Source organism: Dermochelys coriacea, chromosome 1 (genome assembly GCF_009764565.3).
Source record: "Dermochelys coriacea isolate rDerCor1 chromosome 1, rDerCor1.pri.v4, whole genome shotgun sequence".
Taxonomy (NCBI): Eukaryota; Metazoa; Chordata; order Testudines; family Dermochelyidae; genus Dermochelys; species Dermochelys coriacea.
In genome coordinates this window covers 287,043,415-287,065,449 of record NC_050068.2, presented here as the reverse complement: position 1 = coordinate 287,065,449, position 22,035 = coordinate 287,043,415, and the positions used below count along the sequence as shown (strand labels likewise).

General features: G+C 41.9%; 1 protein-coding gene across 3 annotated transcripts in view; it reads right to left on the bottom strand.

Moving 5' to 3' along the window:
- Positions 1-22,035, bottom strand: part of PTPRB (protein tyrosine phosphatase receptor type B) — a 106,620-nt gene that overhangs the window by 38,286 nt on the left and 46,299 nt on the right. For all 3 annotated transcript variants that reach the window (XM_038381931.2, XM_038381950.2, XM_038381958.2), the window contains 10 exons: positions 20,836-21,096; positions 12,340-12,606; positions 11,000-11,263; positions 9,336-9,599; positions 8,448-8,711; positions 6,833-7,096; positions 4,199-4,468; positions 2,919-3,182; positions 1,925-2,188; positions 1,307-1,588 (listed from right to left, as the gene is read on the bottom strand). In XM_038381931.2, coding sequence (XP_038237859.1) covers positions 1,307-1,588; positions 1,925-2,188; positions 2,919-3,182; positions 4,199-4,468; positions 6,833-7,096; positions 8,448-8,711; positions 9,336-9,599; positions 11,000-11,263; positions 12,340-12,606; positions 20,836-21,096 — 2,664 coding nt within the window. The remainder of the gene's footprint in view (positions 1-1,306; positions 1,589-1,924; positions 2,189-2,918; positions 3,183-4,198; positions 4,469-6,832; positions 7,097-8,447; positions 8,712-9,335; positions 9,600-10,999; positions 11,264-12,339; positions 12,607-20,835; positions 21,097-22,035) is intronic.

Sequence of the window (22,035 nt, the reverse complement as noted above, 5' to 3'; positions counted from 1 at the left end):
TACATATAGCAGTTAGTATCTGCAGTTTATCACAAGATTAGTAGTTCAGTTGAATAATCAGAAATGGAAACCACAACACAGTCCTCTCAAGGCTGAGAGGACAAAAGTCACATGAACTATGTGTGAATCTGGTTTCCTGTGTAACATATGAAATGCCCATTTCAACAGGGCATGTCTATGAAGTATGTATTTCACTGTGCAAAATATGTGTTTTAGTTACACTATGTGAGGTACAACATATGACCCAAAGTACAAATTACTGTATGTTCCAAAATGTTCCCCATGGTTTAGCTATTCTGTCCACTTCAGGGCAGTCTTCTCATCAGACTGTTAATGAGATCAGCTGGACTCAGATAAATATGGTGGAAGCCACAAACATTGACAAACAGCTATTAAGAGGAAAGGAACTCTTTGACTTTACTTTTTCAAATCTACTATATTCAAGGCCTTCTTGTGCCCCAGGAACACACTTCCTTTTTGATTGCTCAAAATATCTTGATGGACCCACTCCAAATTTCAGAATCTAAATAACCTGAACTTCAGAGAAGATTGGATCTGAATCAGCAGACAGGCCAGAGCAGAGCAGCAAACATTGAGAAAAGGCTTAGAAAACCTGACCTTTGAGGAAGTTAAAAAAAACCTGTGCATTTTTAGTCTTCAGAAAAGAAGACTGAGCAGGGACCTGATAACAGTCTTCAACTATGGTAAGGGCTGTTATAAAAGGGACAGTGATCAATTCTTCATGTCCACTGGAAATAGGACAAGAGGTAATGGGCTTAATCTGCATCATGGAGATTTAGGTTAGATAATAGGAAAAACTTTCTAACCATAAAGTTAGATAAACTTTGGAATAGGCTTCCAAGGGAGGGTGTGGAATCCTCATCCTTGGAGGTTTTTAAGAATAGGTTAGACAAACACCTGTCAGAGATGGTCTAGGTTTATTTGGTCCTACCTCAATGCAGGGAGCTGGACTTGATGTCTTCTCAAGGTCCCTTTCAGCCCTACATTTTTCTGATTCTATGATAAATCGAAATCTGGAACCAAATGGTCCAGAATTTCAGGAATGTTTTGATCTGGATCTGAACTTTGCAGCTTGTGATCATTTCTAATCTTTACATACTTGCTTTAGGGCAGGACAAAGGAACATTTTGATTTCTACTTGACTCCATATCCAGACATTCTTGAGTCAACTAATAGAAATTAATAAATGCTTAATTGGGATGGGTAAGATTTAACTCATTGGCCGTACTGTTTCAGCATCATCTCCAGATGAGCAATAAGGGTTCAATATCAAATGGGTTCCTACTTGTTCTCACAGTTCCAGACAGTGATTGACTGTATGTCTTCCAGGTGTTGCCGCTGACGCTCCTGACACTGAAATTATAGAGCCGCCCTGGTCGAAGGCCATACATGATGCGTCCCTTTGATCTGCTGTTGCTGTACGGGTTGAAGACTGTAAGGGGATCTCTCGGGAACCATTGCAACTCAAAGTCATCATAATCCGTCCAGTCTGGGGGACCCAGCCAGGTGATTGACAGGGAGGTGTTTGCAACATCAGCAAATGATACAGCGCTAGGAGGATTGGGTGCTAGACACAAGGGGCAAAATGAAAAGAAAAAGTCTCATGACATTTGCACACAGGATGGGTGTGTGAGACAAAACAGCCATTATCTTAGACTTCTTTATTTCTCTCCAGCTTCTGCACAGTACCATTGATAAGAAACAAGACTCCGAACAAACCAGTCGGACTCTGATTTATTTCCTGACATTAATGTAATACCATTTATGATTGTCTTACTTGTACTTTTCTATGCCTTTAATAATTCATGCAACAAACATCTTATCTCAGAATAAATCCATCATATATCAATGAACTGCTGTAAATTCTGACAGTTGGGGGCAAAAAACTACTGCAGTTCTTTACCTGTTCTTCCCTCAGTCTTTGCTGTATTGGTCAGGTCACCACTGTGGGTCACTACAACTAGGGTGTATTTTCTGCCAGGAACTAGGCCCAGGAAATGCCACTCTCTCAGGTCTTTCCCATGCCTTGTTTCCTTCTGTGTGCCATTTGGGTTATAAAGATTCAGTTCATAATAATCTACATCTCCTGATGCTGGTCCCCAGGTGAACCACAGACTGTTCGTCATGTTTCTGTTGGAGCTGTTGAGATTAATAACTGGGGCTGGAACTGAAAGAGAGGGTACACAGTTACTACACACTGAACATTTTGGGGAAGAATAGTGCTACGATAGTGCTGTGATAGTGGCCATATAAAGATCTAGATATACATAGCATAGGTGGCTAAAAAACAGGAAACAAATTTCAGGAATTTCAGTGTGTGTGTTTTGGGGGGGGGGCGGGGGAGAGGAGGAGGGGGAGTAGTGGGAGATTAGAGGAGGTTTTGGGAAGTAACATAGCTCTTACAAATGCCTACAACACCCTGCCATCTAGCAGTGGGTAGACAAAAGGTAAGCTGAAACTAGTGCTGACCATGAAAAACTTTTTCATTTCACTGTTAGCTACCTTGTCTTCCCCCTTCCCCATTTGTTTTGCCCACTTGCTGCATCTTATCATAAACCAGTGCTTTAAGCTCTTTGGGGCAGAGGACTGTCTTTTTATTTATACCTATATAGCATCTAGCACAATACGGCTCCTGCCCTTGATTGGGACACCTAGGTACCACTGGGCCGCAGATAATAAATTAGGACAATATTTACTTATTTATTATCTGAAAACAGTTGTCACATAATTTAGAATTTAGCTTCCTTTTAGATAATGCCTTTGATGTATAAAGACAGTTTGGATACTTCTAGCAGCTTTACTAGACTCTAGTACCAGCTTTTGGCTATTAAATTAGCTCACCGATGTTCTTAAGGAAGATTTCATTGGTGATGGATTATCCTGCTAGATGCTCCTACCTGTTCTTCCAAATACGGATGACTCATTTGTGAGCTCTCCACTGTGGGTAACAATCACCATTTTATACATCCTGCCTTGCCGCAAGTTCTGGAAAGAACACTGCTGAAGATTCTGGTCCCCTGAAATTCTGTCCTGGAGGGATTTGTCTGGATTGTACAGAAAGATATTATAGGAGTCCAGTTCTCCCTGGGAGGTAGTCCAGCTGAATGACAGGCGTCCATTGGTGTTTTCTGTGACCTTCAGATTTGTGACAGCAGCTGGGACTGGAAACAGGGACAAATACAGGAGAAAATATCAGAGATTCTAGTAACTAAGCTAAATTTCAGTTAAAATGACACTTATGACTAGAAGAAGTTTCTATTAAGCCACTGAGAACTACATTCATATAACATAAAAGCACAAAAACAATGACATCCAGAAACAAGATGAAAACTTTTGTAAGTTATAGATGCCATTTAGCAACACATATGTAATATGTATGATACCCAATGGGATCAATCCTCCAGTCTAGACTCACATAAAAAACTTCCCTTTAACATCAATGTGAAGTTTTGCCTGAGAAAAGGTTGGCAATACCGGCAGTATATTTGTATTCAAGTTGAGGCTAGGATCCTATATAAGCCAAGTGAATTTAAGGATAGACAATAGAAAGAGTTAACATGGCTATATAATGGACATGCAGAGAGATCCTTAACTATAGCAACACTCCTCAACTCTCTGCTTCAATATACAATGCACTACAACAGGGATCGGCAACCTTTGGCACATGGATGATCAGGGAAAGTCCCAGGCAGGCCGGGCCTGTTTGTTTACCTGCCGCATCCTCAGGTTCGGCCGATGGCAACTCTTACTGGCCGCGGTTCACCACTTCAGGACAATGCGGGCTGCGGGAAGCAGCGCGGGCCTAGGGATGTGCTGGCCACCCTTTCCGCAGCCCCCATTGGCCTGGAACGGCAAACCGAGGCCAGTAGGAGCTGCGATCGGCTGAACCTGTAGACATGGCAAGTAAAAAAACTGGCCCGGCCCACCAGGGGCTTACCCTGATGGGTCCCATGCCAAAGGCTGCTGATCCCTTCACTACAACCTGGAAAATCCACACCCCCTTTGTAAGCAATTTTCAATTTTTTACATTAAACATATGTCCAAAAAACGATGCATTGATTCGAGGAGACTGGTTCCTATTGGAGCTTTTTGGATAACTAGATATTTGGATGAATCATTATATTCATACCATATCTTACTGCAGATACTGTAAATAATGCTGAAATGCTCTAACTACCTGTTCGGCCTTCGGTTTCTGCTCGGCTGCTGAAGAGCCCACCGCTGACTGTCAACATTTGCACTTTATACTTCTTGCCTGGTATTAAATCTTCAAATTTGTGCTGTTTAGCAGTTGCTGGCTCCGATTTATTGCTCAGAAGGATACCTTGCTCAGTCAAGAGCAGGATGTCATATCTCTCAGCCACTCCAGGAGCACTGTGCCAGGTCACTAACAAGGAATGACTGCTGTAGGCATGATCTGCAAATAATCCCTGGACAGAGGCAGGAACTGGGAACAACAATTAAAGAGATTGTGAGGTTAATTTTGTATCACTTAATATGCGTTTGTGGATTAGCATAATTAACTGTGAAAAATATTTATGTATGTCAGCACACACAGATGCATGTGGTGTATGTATGTGTATTTGTGTATTTGCGTGCACACAGACAGACAGACAGAATTCCTACACAAAAACTACTTTCCGTAATTTAGGGTAAGATGCATTACAGGGATCTTGTAATTATCTCCGAACCAAGCATTATACCTCCTGGAAATTCAAAGTGAAGGTTAAACTTAAAAAAAAAAGTATGAATGTTCATCTATGGAAATGTATCAGTAGGGCACCAAACAACCTTAACTCTGCACCAAGTACCATGCAATAATTACATGATTATGGTTAAGGCACTTTAGAAGTTGTAGATTAGATTAAACAGATTTTTAAAGAGACAGATTTTTTTGTTCTACCAAATAGTGGTGAATTGAAGTCATTTCTATTAAACTCTACTTCATAAAACTGGCTAAACATCTTGCTTTCACAGTTTGTGTACAACACTCCAACATCATTTGAAAAGTTGCCTGTTATGCACATCTCTGTTCATTGTGTCTGCCCTATATAAAATTACATACATTTATTAAAAAAATTAAAATAAATACATTTGGGGAGAGTATAGAGCATGGAATGCAATGTTGGAAGGCTGGCTAACCCATTAAATGATAGGTTTCAGAGTAGCAGCCGTGTTAGTCTGTATTCGCAAAAAGAAAAGCAGTACTTGTGGCACCTTAGAGACTAACAAATTTATTAGAGCATAAGCTTTCGTGAGCTACAGCTCACTTCATCGGATGCATGTTGACAGATTTCCACTCTATACGGCTAAATTCAGTGCCTTGCATAATCCGATGAAGTGAGCTGTAGCTCACGAAAGCTTATGCTCTAATAAATTTGTTAGTCTCTAAGGTGCCACAAGTACTGCTTTTCTTTTTGCCATTAAATGATACAGTTTTATAGCTTTATATATCATCTGCATCTCCCCAACTTTGAATTTCCTCAGCATAGGAGAGACCCCCAGCAGGCAGAGAGCCAGGTCTAGGACAAACTCCCCACAACTCCTAGTGGCTGGAGGGTGGAAGGGAGGTGTAGGGGGTGTGCTGTGCTCTGGCTACCCGCAGCTGGCAGACAGCCCCTTGGGAATGAATTAGAGAACCGTAATCAACACCCTGAGACTACTCCCCTGTTCTCTGCTTCATGGAGCATAAATTCACAAAGCAGACTACAGCCCACGGCTATTCAATGTTGTTCTAACAGAAGTTGCATACTTGTTTATATAGTCATATCTAAGAAATAATAAAAGATCATATGAAAGATGGGGCCAAAATAGTGATTAGTCTGCCTACTCTCCAATATCGCATTCTCACCCTCTTGATGTAGCAGGCATTGTCCCTGGCTGAGACACTTACAACCCATCCCTTGGCCTCAGCTTACATTCCTTTTTCCTCCAGTGTGTAAAGTGGCTAAAGCACACCAAGGCCAAGGTTGGGTTGAGGAAGCAATGGATAAGAGGAGGTGTAGGGGGGTGGTTTCCAGAGAGCCATGGTGCTTGGGACAGCAGAGAAAGGGATGGTCAGGGGAGGGTTATTTAAAAAAAAAAATTGAATGATCAGGAAGAGAGAGAATTTATTTAGCTTTTATACCACAAAGCGGGTATGTGTGTGTGTAGTGTGTATAAATAGCTGAAAAATCATCACAGGTTTCAAAGGAATACAAACAAGTATTAAAACGTAAAGAAACAACAAAACTGTCAAAATAATAGGCAAGACAGGCAAGTACGGGATGACAGAAAACATCTCAGCCAAGGGCTACTCCCCCCAAAAGCCCAACCCCAAAGCAAAACACAGGCTCACACAAAAAGAGGAAGAGGATTTAAATCATGATATTGAGTTACATCTCTTCCATACCCTATATAGGGTCTATATATTGTCTGGGAGCCCCTGATCATGCAGTGGGCTCTGCTACCACACACCTTATGTCTGTGTGGAGTCCCGTCGGCTCCTCTGGGATTCCAGGCAGGCATAAGAGGCTGCATTAGCAGATCCCATGACAGAGTTTGGACTGGAGAGCCCAGTCTCACAAACATTTACTCAAGCAAAGTTGCCCACATGAGAAGTCCCACTGACACCAATATGATTATTCACACCAGCGAAATTACTACCAGGTAGGTTTGCAGGATCAAGCCTTCAAACAACTCCTTATACATCTGAGTCTCCCCAGACACTTTGGAACACCATATAGACAAATAATAAAATACTGTTATAAAATAGTACTAATCTGATGGGAATGTATGACACTTTTTGCCCTTTTTCCATGAAGAAACGTACTTGTACGTCCGAGAGCCGTTAAACTGTTGTGCAGGGTGCCGCTGTTAGACTGTACCACAACCCGGTACTGCTCCCCTGCTTCTAACTTGCTGAAGGTATGCTCATAGACAGGCTTGGAGACAGTCTGGGAATCAAGCTGATAGTTGTGGTGGAATAGTGTCACTGTGTAGGAATCAACGTCTCCTCCTCCAGGAGTCCAGTTCACTTTCAGGCTGTTTGTCATCCCATTGGCTGAAACGTGAATGTTTTTGACAGCACTTGGAGCTGGGAAAAAAAAACAGAAAGATGGAAACCCCAGCTCAGAAATTTCCATTCCATTCAAATATTTCAAATACTGGTATGTCTGTAGCTGCAGCAAATGGAATTCTGAAGTCTACATCACGAATGAGTACAAAAGGAAAAGAGACTATTGTACTCATGAGGGGCCTAATTTTGCAAATACTTACATGTATGTGTAACTTTACTCCTATGAGTAGTCCCACTCCTTGTGTGAGTGAAGCTGCAGATGTGTGTAAGTATTTGTAGGATTGTGCCCTAGCAATGTACAACACCGTACCTCTCTCTTTCTCTTTATTCATAAGAAGAATGCTATATCTTTCCAGAGACAATAAAGAAAATAAAAAAATACTGTTATAGTTGCTTTGTCTAGATATCTTTATATTCTGCAGATAATATTACGCAAGGATCTTTCTTCTGAGAATCTCAAAATTCTTTACAGATGTTAATGCATTAAACGTCACAAAACCTGTTTGTAGTTATGTAATGTACTTATTTTACAGATGGGTAAATTGGGGAGCTGACTGAGATGTTAAGTGATTTCACCAAGGTGACAAAGCAAACCAGTGGTAGAGCTGGGCATAAAAGAAATCTGGAGTCTTCACTCCCAATGCCCTCCTCTAACCAAGAAATCACACTACCATCCATCGCTTATATGATAGTGGATGATTGTGACATTTGTTTATTAAGAAAAGGAGTACTTGTGGCACCTTAGAGACTAACAAATTTATTAGAGCATAAGCTTTCGTGAGCTACAGCTCACTTCATCGGATGCATTGAAGTGAGCTGTAGCTCACGAAAACTTATGCTCTAATAAATTTGTTAGTCTCTAAGGTGCCACAAGTACTCCTTTTCTTTTTGCGAATACAGACTAACACAGCTGCTACTCTGAAACCTGTCATTATGCAAGGCACTGAATTTAGCCGTATAGAGTGGAAATCTGTCAACTTCATGAAAAAACTCGTACAGATACAGACAGACATCATCTTCCTCTCCAGCAATGCATCCGATGAAGTGAGCTGTAGCTCACAAAAGCTTAAGCTCTAATAAATTTGTTAGTCTTTAAGGTGCCACAAGTACTCCTTTTCTTTTTGTGAATACAGACTAACACGGCTGCTACTCTGAAACTTGTTTATTAAGGGAAGCTTAGTTTAGCTGAAGTATTGATGTGGCTTTCAGTGAGATCTTGCATTTCTCTGACAGTATTACAGCTGGGTTCATTGTAGACTAAGGAGCTCAAGTATGATTTTGACGCAGTCTGGATTTTCTGAACTCCCAGTTTTTTGCTCTCTGGAATGAAGAAGCCCGAAACCATGTTTTAGAAGCTGTTTTCTCTTACCTGTCAGTCCTTCTATGAAAGTGGCACGTTGTGTGTCTCCACTGATTGTCAAGACAAGAATTTTGTACAGGCGCCCTGGGGTTAAGGCTGTGAACCGATATTCCTCAATTGTGTTTCCAAGGAAAATGGGTGGAAAGACCTTCATATCATTGAAAAGTAGCTGAATCTCATACTGATCGACATCCCCCTCAGCCTTTGACCAGGTAACTTGCAGGTCTTCAGTGCTTCTGTTACTAAGAGTCAATTCCTTCACTGACTCCGGCACTGAAAACACAATAGAAAAGAACAACAAATAAACTCTTCAGGTCATTGTTATTCTGACCATTGCCAAGGAACATGACTTGACATACCTTTTGTGATGTAAACGTTAGCATGCAAAATGTTATTGAAACTAATGGAATCATCTTTTTGTTCTGTGTTTGTACAGAGTCTAGGACAATGGTCCATGACTAGGGCTTCTAGGAACTACCACAATACAAAAACTAAAATAACAAATAAATGAATAAAAGCATGGATAACTCTCTTTCTGCACCTCCAGTCTGTCACATGAAAGAGAGAGATTCTATATCTGTTGTCATTGCTTTTAAAACATAAACAACAGGTTGACATGGCAAAACCGTACAACTTTGATTTTAAATATGCTATATTTTATCTCAGAGTTTATAACCCTAAACATATGGGTTTTTGTAAATTTTCTGCATGTCTGACTTAGACATCCACTGTAACCTAGTTGCCTCCTTTGATCTTTAGAGCGACACACGTTTGAAGAGCCAAGCTATCAATATCAGATGGTAAAACAAGATTACCTTTTTACCTGTGTACTGTAAATAAAAATGCCCTCACTCCAATCAGAACTCTCTCAGGATGTTCTCCAGGGTATTTACTCACTTGTTCTGCCATTGACCCTTTTACTAGTCTCATATTTTCCACTCCGTGTGCTAACAGTGATGCTGTATTGCCTCCCCGGGACCAGTTTAGTGAACACACATTCATTTTCATCCTTGGGGACACTTTTTGTTTGGTTGAAGTCATTGTTGTTCTTGATGATCACTTCATAATTATCAAAATCTCCAGTGGCATGTAACCAGGACATCTTTAAATAGTCACTTCTTGCTGAATTGCTGACAGTAAGCCCCTGCACGCTTGAAGGTACTGGTGGGGGAGGGGGGAAGAGGGGGAAGAGAAGAACATAGGCAAAGAATTAGGGATTCTGAAACAATAAATGTGTCACACAGAATATCCAGAGAAAGGTAACTGAGCACAGGCACTGCCATACCCAGATTAGCTCAGTGGTCAAGTATCAGATACTTCAGAGAGAAGTGCAAAAATCTTGCAGTCGGCAGTTATTGAATAGCCTGCCCACTGGGAACATTTCTTCCTAACTCCCATGAATTAGGGCATGGCTTATGATGTGAAACATGAGGGCTGATCCCTTCCAACAGTGGGTTTTGTTTGATTGTTTTAATTCTTGCTATTGTAACTCTGGCTGTTCTTGTTATTCACATACAAGCCCAATCCTTTTTGGAATCCTGCTACACTCTTTGCTATCATATAGCAATGAGTTTCATAGGCTAATTCTGCAGTGTATGAAAGAGTATTTCCTTTTATTAGTGCTAAATTTGCTACCTTTCTATTTCACTGGCTGTCCCCTTGTTGTTCTATTAAGAGAAAGGGGGTTATTTTGCATATCTCTATCTTGTCCCCCTTATTCCTTTGCTCACTCAGGTAAACAGTCCTCATATTTTAAATTTCTCTTCAGATGGAAGTTTTTCCATACCTCAAATCATTTCTGTCACCCATCTCTGGCTCCCCTCTATTCCTGTTATATCCTTTTTGAGATAGCATGTCCAGAAATAAAGGCAGGAGTTCACTTATATTATGGCATTATATTATTTCCAGTATCACTTTCCATTCCATTCTATTTGTATCTGAACATTTTTTTGCCTTTTTGGACCCCTACTGCACAGGATAGTACATGAAGGGCCAACTTACAGGGTCCGGGGAACAAAGTGCTTGAGTCAAAACTGTCATTTTATCTCAGCTCACCATGAAGGCTGCCAAATATCTACTGGATTTTGTCCTTTCACAGAAGCAAAAGCTCCTTATCCCCTCACTTACGTTGGGATCAAAATTACTGCCCTGGTGAAGAGCACAAATTATTCTAGCTAAGGATGGCCTTCCTATGTACTCACATTTTTTTACTCCCAATCCTCCTTTGGTTATGATACAGTGATACTTTGGGCCAGATCCTCTTCACATTAAAGTTAATTGCAGTTTTGTCACTGACTGCAACGTGAGGAAGATCGGGGGGTCTGATTCTCATTTATGCTAAGGCCACTTTACATTGTCAGTGTGGTGTAAAGTAGTCCTATGGTCATAAATGAAAAGCAGGCCTTAAATCTTAAGCACTGTAGTTTTAGGACTTGACCTTCCAATTTAGCTCCTGTTTTGGTTAGCCATGACTGCTAGCACAGATCATCACAAAGGATTGAACGTGAGAGAAGTATGTGACTGAATCCACACACAGTCCCCTTTCTTTCTGTCCCCTTTACCTGTTCGTTCCCAGCTGAAGGAATGATTTTCATACTTCCCACTCTTTGTGATTATTGTCACATTGTAGAGCCTGCCAGGAACCAGGCTGCTGAAAGAACATTCACTGAGGGCTCTCGAAATGGTTAGAGTCTGAACCGTCTGGCTGTCATGGGAGAGTGTTACCAAATAACTATCCACATCTCCAGTAGCTGGTAGCCAGGAAACACTGAGGTAGTCACTCCGTCCCGAATTATTCACTGTTACTCCGCTCACACTGGAAGGAACTGTGCAACAAAAGGAAAAAGCAGCAAAGAAGTTTTAAATAGCTTATTCCAATTGTTAAGGGCAGCAGGAATGTGTGGAATGTGACCAAGCAAAACAAAAAAGGCGAGATGTCTTATTTAACATTAGAAAACCTTCCACTCCAAGTGAGTAGCAAACATCTGAGTTTCTGAACAAAGACAGTGAAGTTATTGTCTGTGGTGGTGAGGTCAAGGGTCTGATGGCACGTCTAATATCCTAGAGCGTTAGCTATCCTCCTACAGTGCTATTCCTCACCAATAAAAATAACCACAAATCCCTTTTGAGGCCAATGCAAAGATTTATTTCTAATTATCAAGAGTTTTCTACCCCCTAGTGGCCAAAAATAGGTAGAAAATTGATCTGGTTCTTTTCAGTGATGCAAGATGTGCTGGTGTGTTTGACCCTGCCAGAACTGGTGACATTTTAGGTAACGATCAGGAGTATTCTGGAGTTAAATAACTTTATTACGACAAATCCTTACTAGCACAAATTGGCATAACTCCACTGAAGTCCATTTCAGTTAAGCTAATTTACACCAGGGAAGGATCTGACCATTTTCTGTCATGGTCACTATTAATTAGGAAACATTAAGAAACTTTTTTAGCTTCCCAACTTTTCAGTGCTATTTTCTCACTGGTTAGTTTTTTCATGATTTTACCTGAAAATATCACTAGTTGTTTTCATGAAAAACATTTGGGTCAAATCACAGAATGTTTGGGTTTGACCAAATTCACAAAAACTTGGTGAAATTTTTCCCCACAGAGCTCAATATCCGAGAAACTGTTGTTGTTCTTTATTGCTCATGAAAGATTCAGAATTCTATGGCTCCCATCACTGGAGTATCTAATGACCAACAAACATTTTTTCCTCACAACAACTCTGTGAGGCTAGGGAACAGAGGCATGACCTGTGCAAGGCCACGCATGGGAGTCTGGCACAGAACCCAGATCTTCCAAATCTTAGTCCACTGACTTAACCATGACACCATCCTTCCAAATCAGTTCAGCTTGTGGGAGTTTACACAGATATGATGGAACACTTCCTTCCCCTTCCTTACCTGTCCTCCCTTCTGCAATCGTCTGTCTGGACGATATCCCTCCACTAACTGTGGTAACGACCACGGAATAGAGTCCTCCGGCTTTCAGGGAGTGGAAGTGGTATCTACTGGTCTCACTGGAAACACTCTCATTTTTAATGACAACATTTTCATGAATCAGCAGCACTTGGTATGACTCTACATCTCCCAGCGCCCTTGTCCAGTTGGTGAACAAACTGTTGGTTGCCCCCTGGTTTGTCACATGCAGGCTAGTCACCTGAGCTGGCACTATAATAGGAGAATGTCATGGTGTAAGTACACAGAAACAAACAAATTTCCCAAACAGAGTTTAGTCACACTGAGGAAGTGCATCAAAAAAGCAGACTCAACAGGACTAAAAATAAATTAATGGTGGACTCCCAGACTTGCTTCCTGTCTGATGGACTGTGATTTGTGGGAAACCGTAAAGGCTTCCTGGTTTTAGCGCTACACAGAAAGGTCTCCCAGGCTTTGCTTTCTTCAGTCAGCTCAAAATGATTCAAGAGAGGAGGTTGGAAGGGATCTCATTTTATAAATGTCATTCAGATAAAAACAAATGACTTAGAAGTCATTTGTGTTTGTGATGACTACCGAACTTGCACAGAGTTCATCCCATTCCTAGCCAGTGGCAAACCAATTACATAGATGCACAAGACCTAACTAAGGCAACACCTTTCACCACTTTAATTTTCTGAGTTACTGGGACATATAATCTTTCTAGTCTGACTTGAATTTCTTTTCCTTCAGAAGAATTTCATAGCACTGACTCTTCTAACATTTAATGATGGATTGAGGGGTAGCAAAATGTTACCTTTAAAATAAATAGGGGTGGGTGAACTTGTTCAGAAATAGAAAAAGGGAGCTGAACATTTAGCCCAAATGTTAACAAAAACCCAATGAACCCCTTTTAAGGTTTGATTAAAGTATGAAAATATAGTTACTCATTTTTGAATGCTTTCACATAAGTGTTCAGTCAGACTCAATCTTCCACAATCTAAAAACCCTTTAGCTTTGGAAAATTCAGATCCAAACTACAGATTTTGCTTTATACCTAGCTCAGAGCCTAAACACTATGGCACTGGTCATCATAAATATGATTAAGCATATTGATAAAACAGATCAGATTAGGTTAGATTATTCAGTGGTCTGAACCAAAATCTTGGGTCCAGACAGGCTTGGAGTATGGGAAAGTCTGGATTTGAATCTGAACTTTGCCTCTCAGGCCCATCCGTGCTCTGCAATGGCTCTGCCTGATTTTTGTGTGAAAGGCTCTTCTAGTGATATTTCAGCTTTTGAGTAGATGGCTGAATTTAATAAGCTGTGTGCAGCACTTTTCATAGATTTCCATCAGGCCTTTGATTCAGGGCCTCGGGCATGTTTGGGGGATTTGGTGAGGCATCTCAGCCTCCCTGGAAAGATAGTGCTATTGATAGGGGAGCTCTATAGTGGAATGGAAAGCTGGTTTGCATTGGTGACAGACAGACAGCATGGTTTCCTATTGCCAGGGAAGTTCTGGCAAGGCTGAGTTCTCTCATCATCATTGTTCCATATCTACACTGATTGGTTGATGGATAAACTTGAAGAGGCAGCTGTCAGTGAACACCATATTCTGAGCTGAACACCATATTCTGCTTTGAGATCCAGAATTCCCCCACAACATTGTTGCGTTGGCTCAGTTTGGTGAATCGTTGCAGCTAGTGGGCGGGCTGGTCATGCAAGAAGCAGCACACATGGGTCTGGTTATTAATCCAGATAAAACTAAATCTCTGGCCATGACAATCAAGTGGCCTCCAACTCCAGATTACAACCAACTCAGTGTTAACCTGTCCGGATGGGACATTGAGCAGGTGGCAACTGTCAAATATTTAGGTAGCCATCACACACAGTGCTGGGGGATGCTGAAAAGATGTGATATGCATATAGCAGCAGCTGTTGCCATGTTTCAAGCTCTTCAGTGCCTTCTGTAGGGATATTGTGAGTCCATCAGGCTTCTGATGATCTACAGTACCAAAGTTATACCAACTCTATTGTATAGAAGTGAAATGTGGGCACTGAGGAAGGCTGAGAAACACTAGATGGTCATTTCAGTACTCATCATCTTTGTCAGCTGCTTCATATTAAGTAGTAGGACAATATCAGAAATGAGGATATTTGAAGCTGAGCCCAGCAACCGCTTCCAACAGCACAGGTGCAGTTTCAGTGGCTTTCTTGATATGGAGATATTACTAGAATGGAAGACGAAAGAATTCTCAAGTGTGTGTACCAAGGATTGCAGCAACATGGCCGATGAGCACATGGACATCAAAAGCTTCGATGGCACGACAAGACTGCCAGTGATGAACATAGACAGAATACACAACCAGACCACCTTAAGCAGCTTGCCAGAGCTCAATCTGGGTGATGCTCAATTTGCAAGATGGTCACATCCTTTAGGATTTTCCATGATGATGATAGGTTTCAGAGTAGCAGCCGTGTTAGTCTGTATTCGCAAAAAGAAAAGGAGTACTTGTGGCACCTTAGAGACTAACAAATTTATTAGAGCATAAGCTTTCGTGAGCTACAGCTCACTTCATCGGATGCATCGGATCCGATGAAGTGAGCTGTAGCTCACGAAAGCTTATGCTCTAATAAATTTGTTAGTCTCTAAGGTGCCACAAGTACTCCTTTTCTTTTCATGATGATGATGATAATGATATTTTCGGACTGACTGGAAGTAGGAAATACTGGAAGACTTGTGAGAAAGCCTGTATCTGTGAGACTCCCAGCTACAGTTGGCAAACCTTTTGCTGTGGGTGGTGGTGTTTTGGTGTGGTTTGTGTTTCCCAGATTAACAGGATTTAGGTGGGAAGGCTATGACAGATACAGAGGCAGCAGTGGGAGTGACCCATGTAGTGGAAGATACAATGAAGATGACTGGATGTGGAAGCTGCGGTATGTACATGATCCTGGAGGGGGTACCTGGAAAGAGTTTTGTCTGCATGAAGTGCCATCTGATAGAGCTGATGGAAGAAAAGATATGAGGATTGGAGATGCAGGTGGAAAGTTTGGTTGAGTTTAGAATTCAAGCTGATTATGGAGCAAAAACATGAGGTAGCTGAAGGGAAAAGCTCAGACTTGCAGATGGAAGCAGGACTGAAGAATTCTGAGGGGAGACTATTAGGTGAAGAAAATGGACAGTGGAAGCATGTGACTAAGAGAACCAGGCAGAGGAAAAGATGGGCTAGTGAAGGAGAAATAGAGCTCAAGAACAGGTTTGCAGAGTTGGAAAATGAAGAAGGGGCTCAGCAGGTGGTCACTGAAGGTGGAAGGGCAAGGAAGAAGAGAAGAGCAGCTAGTCCTATAGGAAAAGGGGAAGAGTCAATGGAGGCTACACCAAATATGAGCCCAAGGAGGATACAGGATGAGTTGAAGAGAATAGGGAGAATAGGAATGGAAAGAACTTGCAGACAGAGGGAACGGGATAGACCGGAGAATCGCACCGTCACCAGGAAAAGGCAGGTCTACGTGATCGGGGACTCCTTACTGAGAAGAATAGACAGGCCTGTAACCAGAGCTGATCCAGAGAATAGAAGGGTGTGCTGTCTTCTGGGTGCTAAGATACGGGATGTGGACTTGAGGTTGAAAAGGATCCTAAAGGGAGCGGGAAAGAATCCACTGATTGTCCTTCATGTGGGAACAAATGATACCGGTAGATTCTCGCTGGAACGTATCAAGGGAGACTATGCCAGGCTGGGGAAGACACTTAAGGAAATCAAGGCTCAGGTGATCTTTAGTGGGATTTTGCCTGTTCCTAGAGAAGGGCAACAAAGGTGTGACAAGATTATGACTGTCAACAGATGGCTTAGGCAGTGGTGCTATAAGGAGGGCTTTGGGATGTATGGCCACTGGGAGGCATTCATGGATGGATTTCATCTGAGTAGGGAAGGAAATAAACTTTTAGGATGAAGGGTGGCACAGCTGATAAAGAGAGCTTTAAACTAGGAATCTGGGGGAGATGGTTGGGAGATGTCCCGGTAATCTCCACTCCAGATTTTAGCATTGAGAGGGAAGAAGACAAAGTAAGAAACGATACAGCCGTGGGTAGGAGAATGTATATAAGGAGCAAGGGTAGTGTGGATACCAGCCTAATAGGTTATACTGGCTGTAGAATGACTGTGCCTAATAGGGTACAAAATGTGAGCGAGGCCAAACAGCAAAAATTAAGATGTTTGTTCACCAATGTGAGGAGCCTAGGTAACAAAATGGAGGAACTAGAGCTACTGGTGCAGGACGTCAAACCAGATATTATAGGGATAACAGAAACATGGTGGAATAGTAGTCATGAGTGGACTACAGGTATTGAAGGGTATATGCTGTTTAGGAAAGACAGAAATAAAGGTAAAGGTGGTGGAGTAGCATTGTATATCAAAGATGAGGTAGAATGTAAAGAAATAAGAAGTGATGCAATGGATAAGACAGAGTCCGTCTGGGCAAAAATCACATTGGGGAAGAAAACTACTAGAGCCTGCTGTGTGATAGTACTTGGGGTGTGCTATAGACCTCCGGGATCTAAGTTGGATATGGATAGAGCCCTCTTTAATGTTTTTAATTAAGTAAATACTAATGGGAACTGCATGATCATGGGAGACTTTAACTTCCCAGATACAGACTGGAGGACAAGTGCCAGTAATAATAATAGGGCTCAGATTTTCCTAGATGTGATAGCTGATGGATTCCTTCATCAAGTAGTTGCTGAACCAACTAGAGGGGATGCCATTTTAGATTTGGTTTTGGTGAGTAGTGAGGACCTCATAGAAGAAATGGTTATGGGGACAACCTTGGTTCAAGTGATCATGAGCTAATTCAGTTCAAGTTGAATGGAAGGATAAACAAAAATAAATCTGCGACTAGGGTTTTTGATTTCAAAAGGGCTGACTTTCAAAAATTAAGGAAATTAGTTAGGGAAGTGGATTGGACTGAAGAATTTATGGATCTAAAGGTAGAGGAGGCCTGGGATTATTTCAAGTCAAAGCTGCAGAAGCTATTGGAAGCCTGCATCCGAAGAAAGGGGGGGAAATTCATAGGCAGGAGTTGTAGACCAAGCTGCATGAGCAAGCATCTCAGAGAGGTGATTAAGAAAAAGCAGAAAGCATACAGGGAGTGGAAGATGGGAGGGATCAGCAAGGAAAGCTCCTTCTTGAGGTCAGAACATGTAGGGATAAAGTGAGAAAAGCTAAAAGTCAAGTAGAGTTGGACCTTGCAAAGGGAATTAAAACCAATAGTAAAAGGTTCTATAGCCATATAAATAAGAAGAAAGCGAAAAAAGAAATGGGACCACTAAACACTGAGGATGGAGTGGAGGTTAAGGATAATTTAGGCCTGGCCCAATATCTAAACAAATACTTTGCCTCAGTCTTTAATAAGGCTAATGAGGATCTTAGGGATAATGATCGCATGACAAATGGGAATGAGGATATGGAGGTAGATATTACCATATCTGAGGTAGAAGCCAAACTCGAACAGCTTAATGGGACTAAATCGGGGGGCCCAGATAATCTTCATCCAAGAATATTAAAGGAACTGGCACATGAAATTGCAAGCCCATTAGCAAGAATTTTTAATGAATCTGTAAACTCAGGGGTTGTAACGTATGACTGGAGAATTGCTAATATAGTTCCTATATTTAAGAAAGGAAAAAAAAGTGATCTGGGTAACTACAGGCCCATTAGTTTGACATCTGTAGTATGCAAGGTCTTGGAAAAAATTCTGAAAGAGAAAGTAGTTAAGGACATTGAGGTCAATGGTAAATGGGACAAAATACAACATGGTTTTACAAAAGGTAGATCGTGCCAAACCAACCTGATCTCCTTCTTGGAGAAAGTAACAGATTTTTTAGACAAAGGAAACGCAGCGGATCTAATTTACCTAGATTTCAGTAAGGTGTTTGATACATTGCCACGTGGGGAATTGTTAGTTAAATTGGAAAAGATGGGGATCAATATGAAAATTGAAAGGGGGATAAGAAATTGTTTAAAAAGGAGACTACAGCAGGTCATACTGAAAGGTGAACTGTCAGACTGGAGGAAGGTTACCAGTGGAGTTCCTCAGGGATCGGTTTTGGGACCAATCTTATTTAATCTTTTTATTACTGACCTCGGCACAAAAAGTGGGAGTGTGCTAATACAGTTTGCGGATGATACAAAGCTGGGAGGTATTGCCAATTTAGAGAAGGATTGGGATATGATACAGGAGGATCTGGATGACCTTGTAAACTGGAGTAATAGTAATAGGATGAAATTTAATAGTGAGAAGTGCAAGGTCATGCATTTAGGGATTAATAACAAGAATTTTAGTTATAAGCTGGGGACGCATCAATTAGAAGTAACGGAGGAGGAAAAGGACCTGGGAGTATTGGTTGACCACAGGATGACTATGAGCCGCCAATGTGATATGGTCGTGAAAAAAGCTAATGCAGTCTTGGGATGTATCAGGCGAGGTATTTCCAGTAGAGATAAGGAGGTGTTAGTACCATTATACAAGGCACTGGTGAGACCTTACCTGGAATACTGTGTGCAGTTCTGGTCTCCCATGTTTAACAAGGATGAATTCAAACTGGAGCAGGTACAGAGAAGGGCTACTAGGATGATCCGAGGAATGTAAAACGTGTTTTATGAAAGGAGACTCAAGGAGCTTGGCTTGTTTAGCCTAACCAAAAGAAGGTTGAGGGGAGATATGATTGCTCTCTATAAATATATCAGAGGATAAATACCGGGGAGAGGGAGGAATTATTTAAACTCAGTACCAATGTGGACACAAGAACAAATGGCTATAAACTGGCCATCGGGAAGTTTAGACTTGAAATTAGACGAAGGTTTCTAACCATCAAAGGAGTGAAGTTCTGAAATAGCCTTCCAAGGGAAGCAGTGGGGGCAAAAGACCTATCTGGCTTCAAGATTAAACTCGATAAGTTTATGGAGGAGATGGTATGATGGGATAACATGATTTTGGCAATTAATTGATCTTTAAGTATTCATGGTAAATAGGCCCAATGGCCTGTGATGGGATGTTAGATGGGGTGGGATCTGAATTACTACAGAGAATTCTTTCCTGGGTATCTGGCTGGTGAATCTTGCCGACATCCTCAGGGTTCAGCTGATCGCCATATTTGGGGTCAGGAAGGAATTTTCCTCCAGGGCAGATTAGAAGAGGCCTTGGGTTTTTTTTGCCTTCCTCTGTAGCATGGGGCACGGGTCACTTGCTGGAGGATTCTTTGCACCTTGACGTCTTTAAACCATGATTTAAGGACTTAAATAGCTCAGACGTAGGTGAGAGGTTTTTCACAGGAATGGATGGTGAGATTCTGTGGCCTGCATTGTGCAGGAGGTCAGACTAGATGATCATAATGGTCCCTTCTGACCTTAATATCTATGAATCTAATAGGTTCTGGTAGTTGACATAAGGTACAGATAACCTGAGGTCTGGGACGTTCATCCAAACCTAGCTTCCAACCTTTTTGAGGTTTGCTCATTACAAGTTATAATTTAATGCCTAATGTGTATTACTCCTTCCTGATTTGTCCACACACATGGATTCACAATTAGTGCAGTCTGACACTACGCCCTTTCCTAGGAGAAGGGGCCTGAAACAGAAGGAAATTAAATCCTAGCCATTTAAATCCCAAAATGGAGTAATGGAGGCTGAAGTCAAGCCTTCTGCACCTTGGAAGGAAGGATAAAACTTTATTAAGCTTTATAAAAGGACACGCTCAGTCTTATGGGCCTACAATTAGACTAACTGCACTCACAGTATGTTTTTATCCTGTGCTATGCCTAAAGGAATACCCATTTTAAAGGCCTTACCTGCTCACAAGAATGCATCAGGCAGGCATAGCAAAGAAATAGGTTGGATTTAAACTTAGACACAGGCATAAAAAAGTAGTGGTTGTGATTTTTACAAAAGCACCACCCAACAGTCACTTCAATTTTGATCGTGTTGCAGATGGGGTTTCTTTAATCAAAAAGGTAGCAGGATTCAAAATATGTTTTGAAGGTCACCTCCATTTTGTGTCTGCTAACTTTGAAATGTCCCCCTTCAAACAATTCTTTCCCATTTCTCCTCCCAAATAGTGCATCTGTTGAGGAACAAATCAGGAAGCTAACGTTCCCCAAGATATTAAGTGAAAACAGGACTTATTATCCTCATCCTAGGTAGATCGACCAGACATTACAGAAACATTTCAGATACCAGTTTCCATCAGGAATTACATATCCATCCTAGAAAGCCATGGAAAATGGCAGAAAAAGAGACTGGATGTTCTGAGATATATTGCAAGACACACAAGAGTTTTAGAAATGTAGCATTTCTATTAAGAAAATGTACACAAGTTCAAGGGTGTTGACATCTGGACACTGCTTTAATATAATTCAGTACAAAGAAAGCGACAAGTCATTATTGCTGGTTACTAGAAGTTGGATTAGAAGTGGATTGACAGTGTGTTACCTGTTCTTCCCTCTACTGAAGTCCAGTTGCTTAAATCCCCACTAATGCTAGTGACTGTAGCTGTGTATTTCCGTCCAGGTACCAGACCACTGAAAGTGTATTCTTTAGCTTCTTTCACAAGAGCCTTGTTTATGACGGTAAGATCCCTGTCTCCCAGTGAAACCACGTAACTGTCCCATTCTGCAACAGGGGTCATCCACATGACACTTAGTGAAGATTCATTAGCGTGCTTTACCCGGAGCTGAAGAACAGGCTGTGGAGCTAAGGGAAGAACATGAGTATAGCAATGAGCAAAGGACTTTGCAATGGACACACATACCACATCTTGACCGCGCTGCTGTCAGGAGCTAGGCAGCAATAAGAGAGTAACAGAAATTTTACTACTCAGAGGGAATGGCTTTGCCTGAGGCTGGGGAGTAAATCTCACAAAATAACTCTGGTTTCAGAGTAGCAGCCGTGTTAGTCTGTATTCGCAAAAAGAAAAGGAGTACTTGTGGCACCTTAGAGACTAACAAATTTATTAGAGCATAAGCTTTCGTGAGCTACAGCTCACTTCATCGGATGCATCGGTAAATGCATCCGATGAAGTGAGCTGTAGCTCACAAAAGCTTATGCTCTAATAAATTTGTTAGTCTCTAAGGTGCCACAAGTACTCCTTTTCTTTTTACAAAATAACTCTGTGATGGTCAGGGGCTACAAACAGGGACATAAAACAATTATACTGGAAAATAGATATAGGGCAAACGTAGCTGTGACAAACAGTCATGTCCAGCGATGAGCTGCCAAAATCATAACAACCGGTTCCCTTCTTCACCCCACGAGGGGGTCGTGGCCCGCCTCTGCCCCCCAGGACTCCTGCCCCATCCAACCCCCCCGTGTTCCTTGAAGCCCCCTGCTCCCCTCTGCCTCATCCTGCCCCATCCATCCCCATCTCCTATCCCCTGACTGCCCCCAGAACCGGGCAGGAGGGTCTCGTGGGACACCGTAGTGGGTGCCCACCCCACCCCAAGAGCCAGAGGGACCTGCCGGGGGGTGAGGTGGGGAGTCCTGGTGTTGCTTACCTGGGGCGGCTCCGGGAAGCATCTGGCAGGTCCCTCTGGCTCCTAGGGGTGGGGTAGCATAGCAAGGGGGGGGAACAGGGGCAGGGGCTGCTCCCCCCACTGATCACATCGAAAGTGGTGCCTTAGGCACCAACTCCCT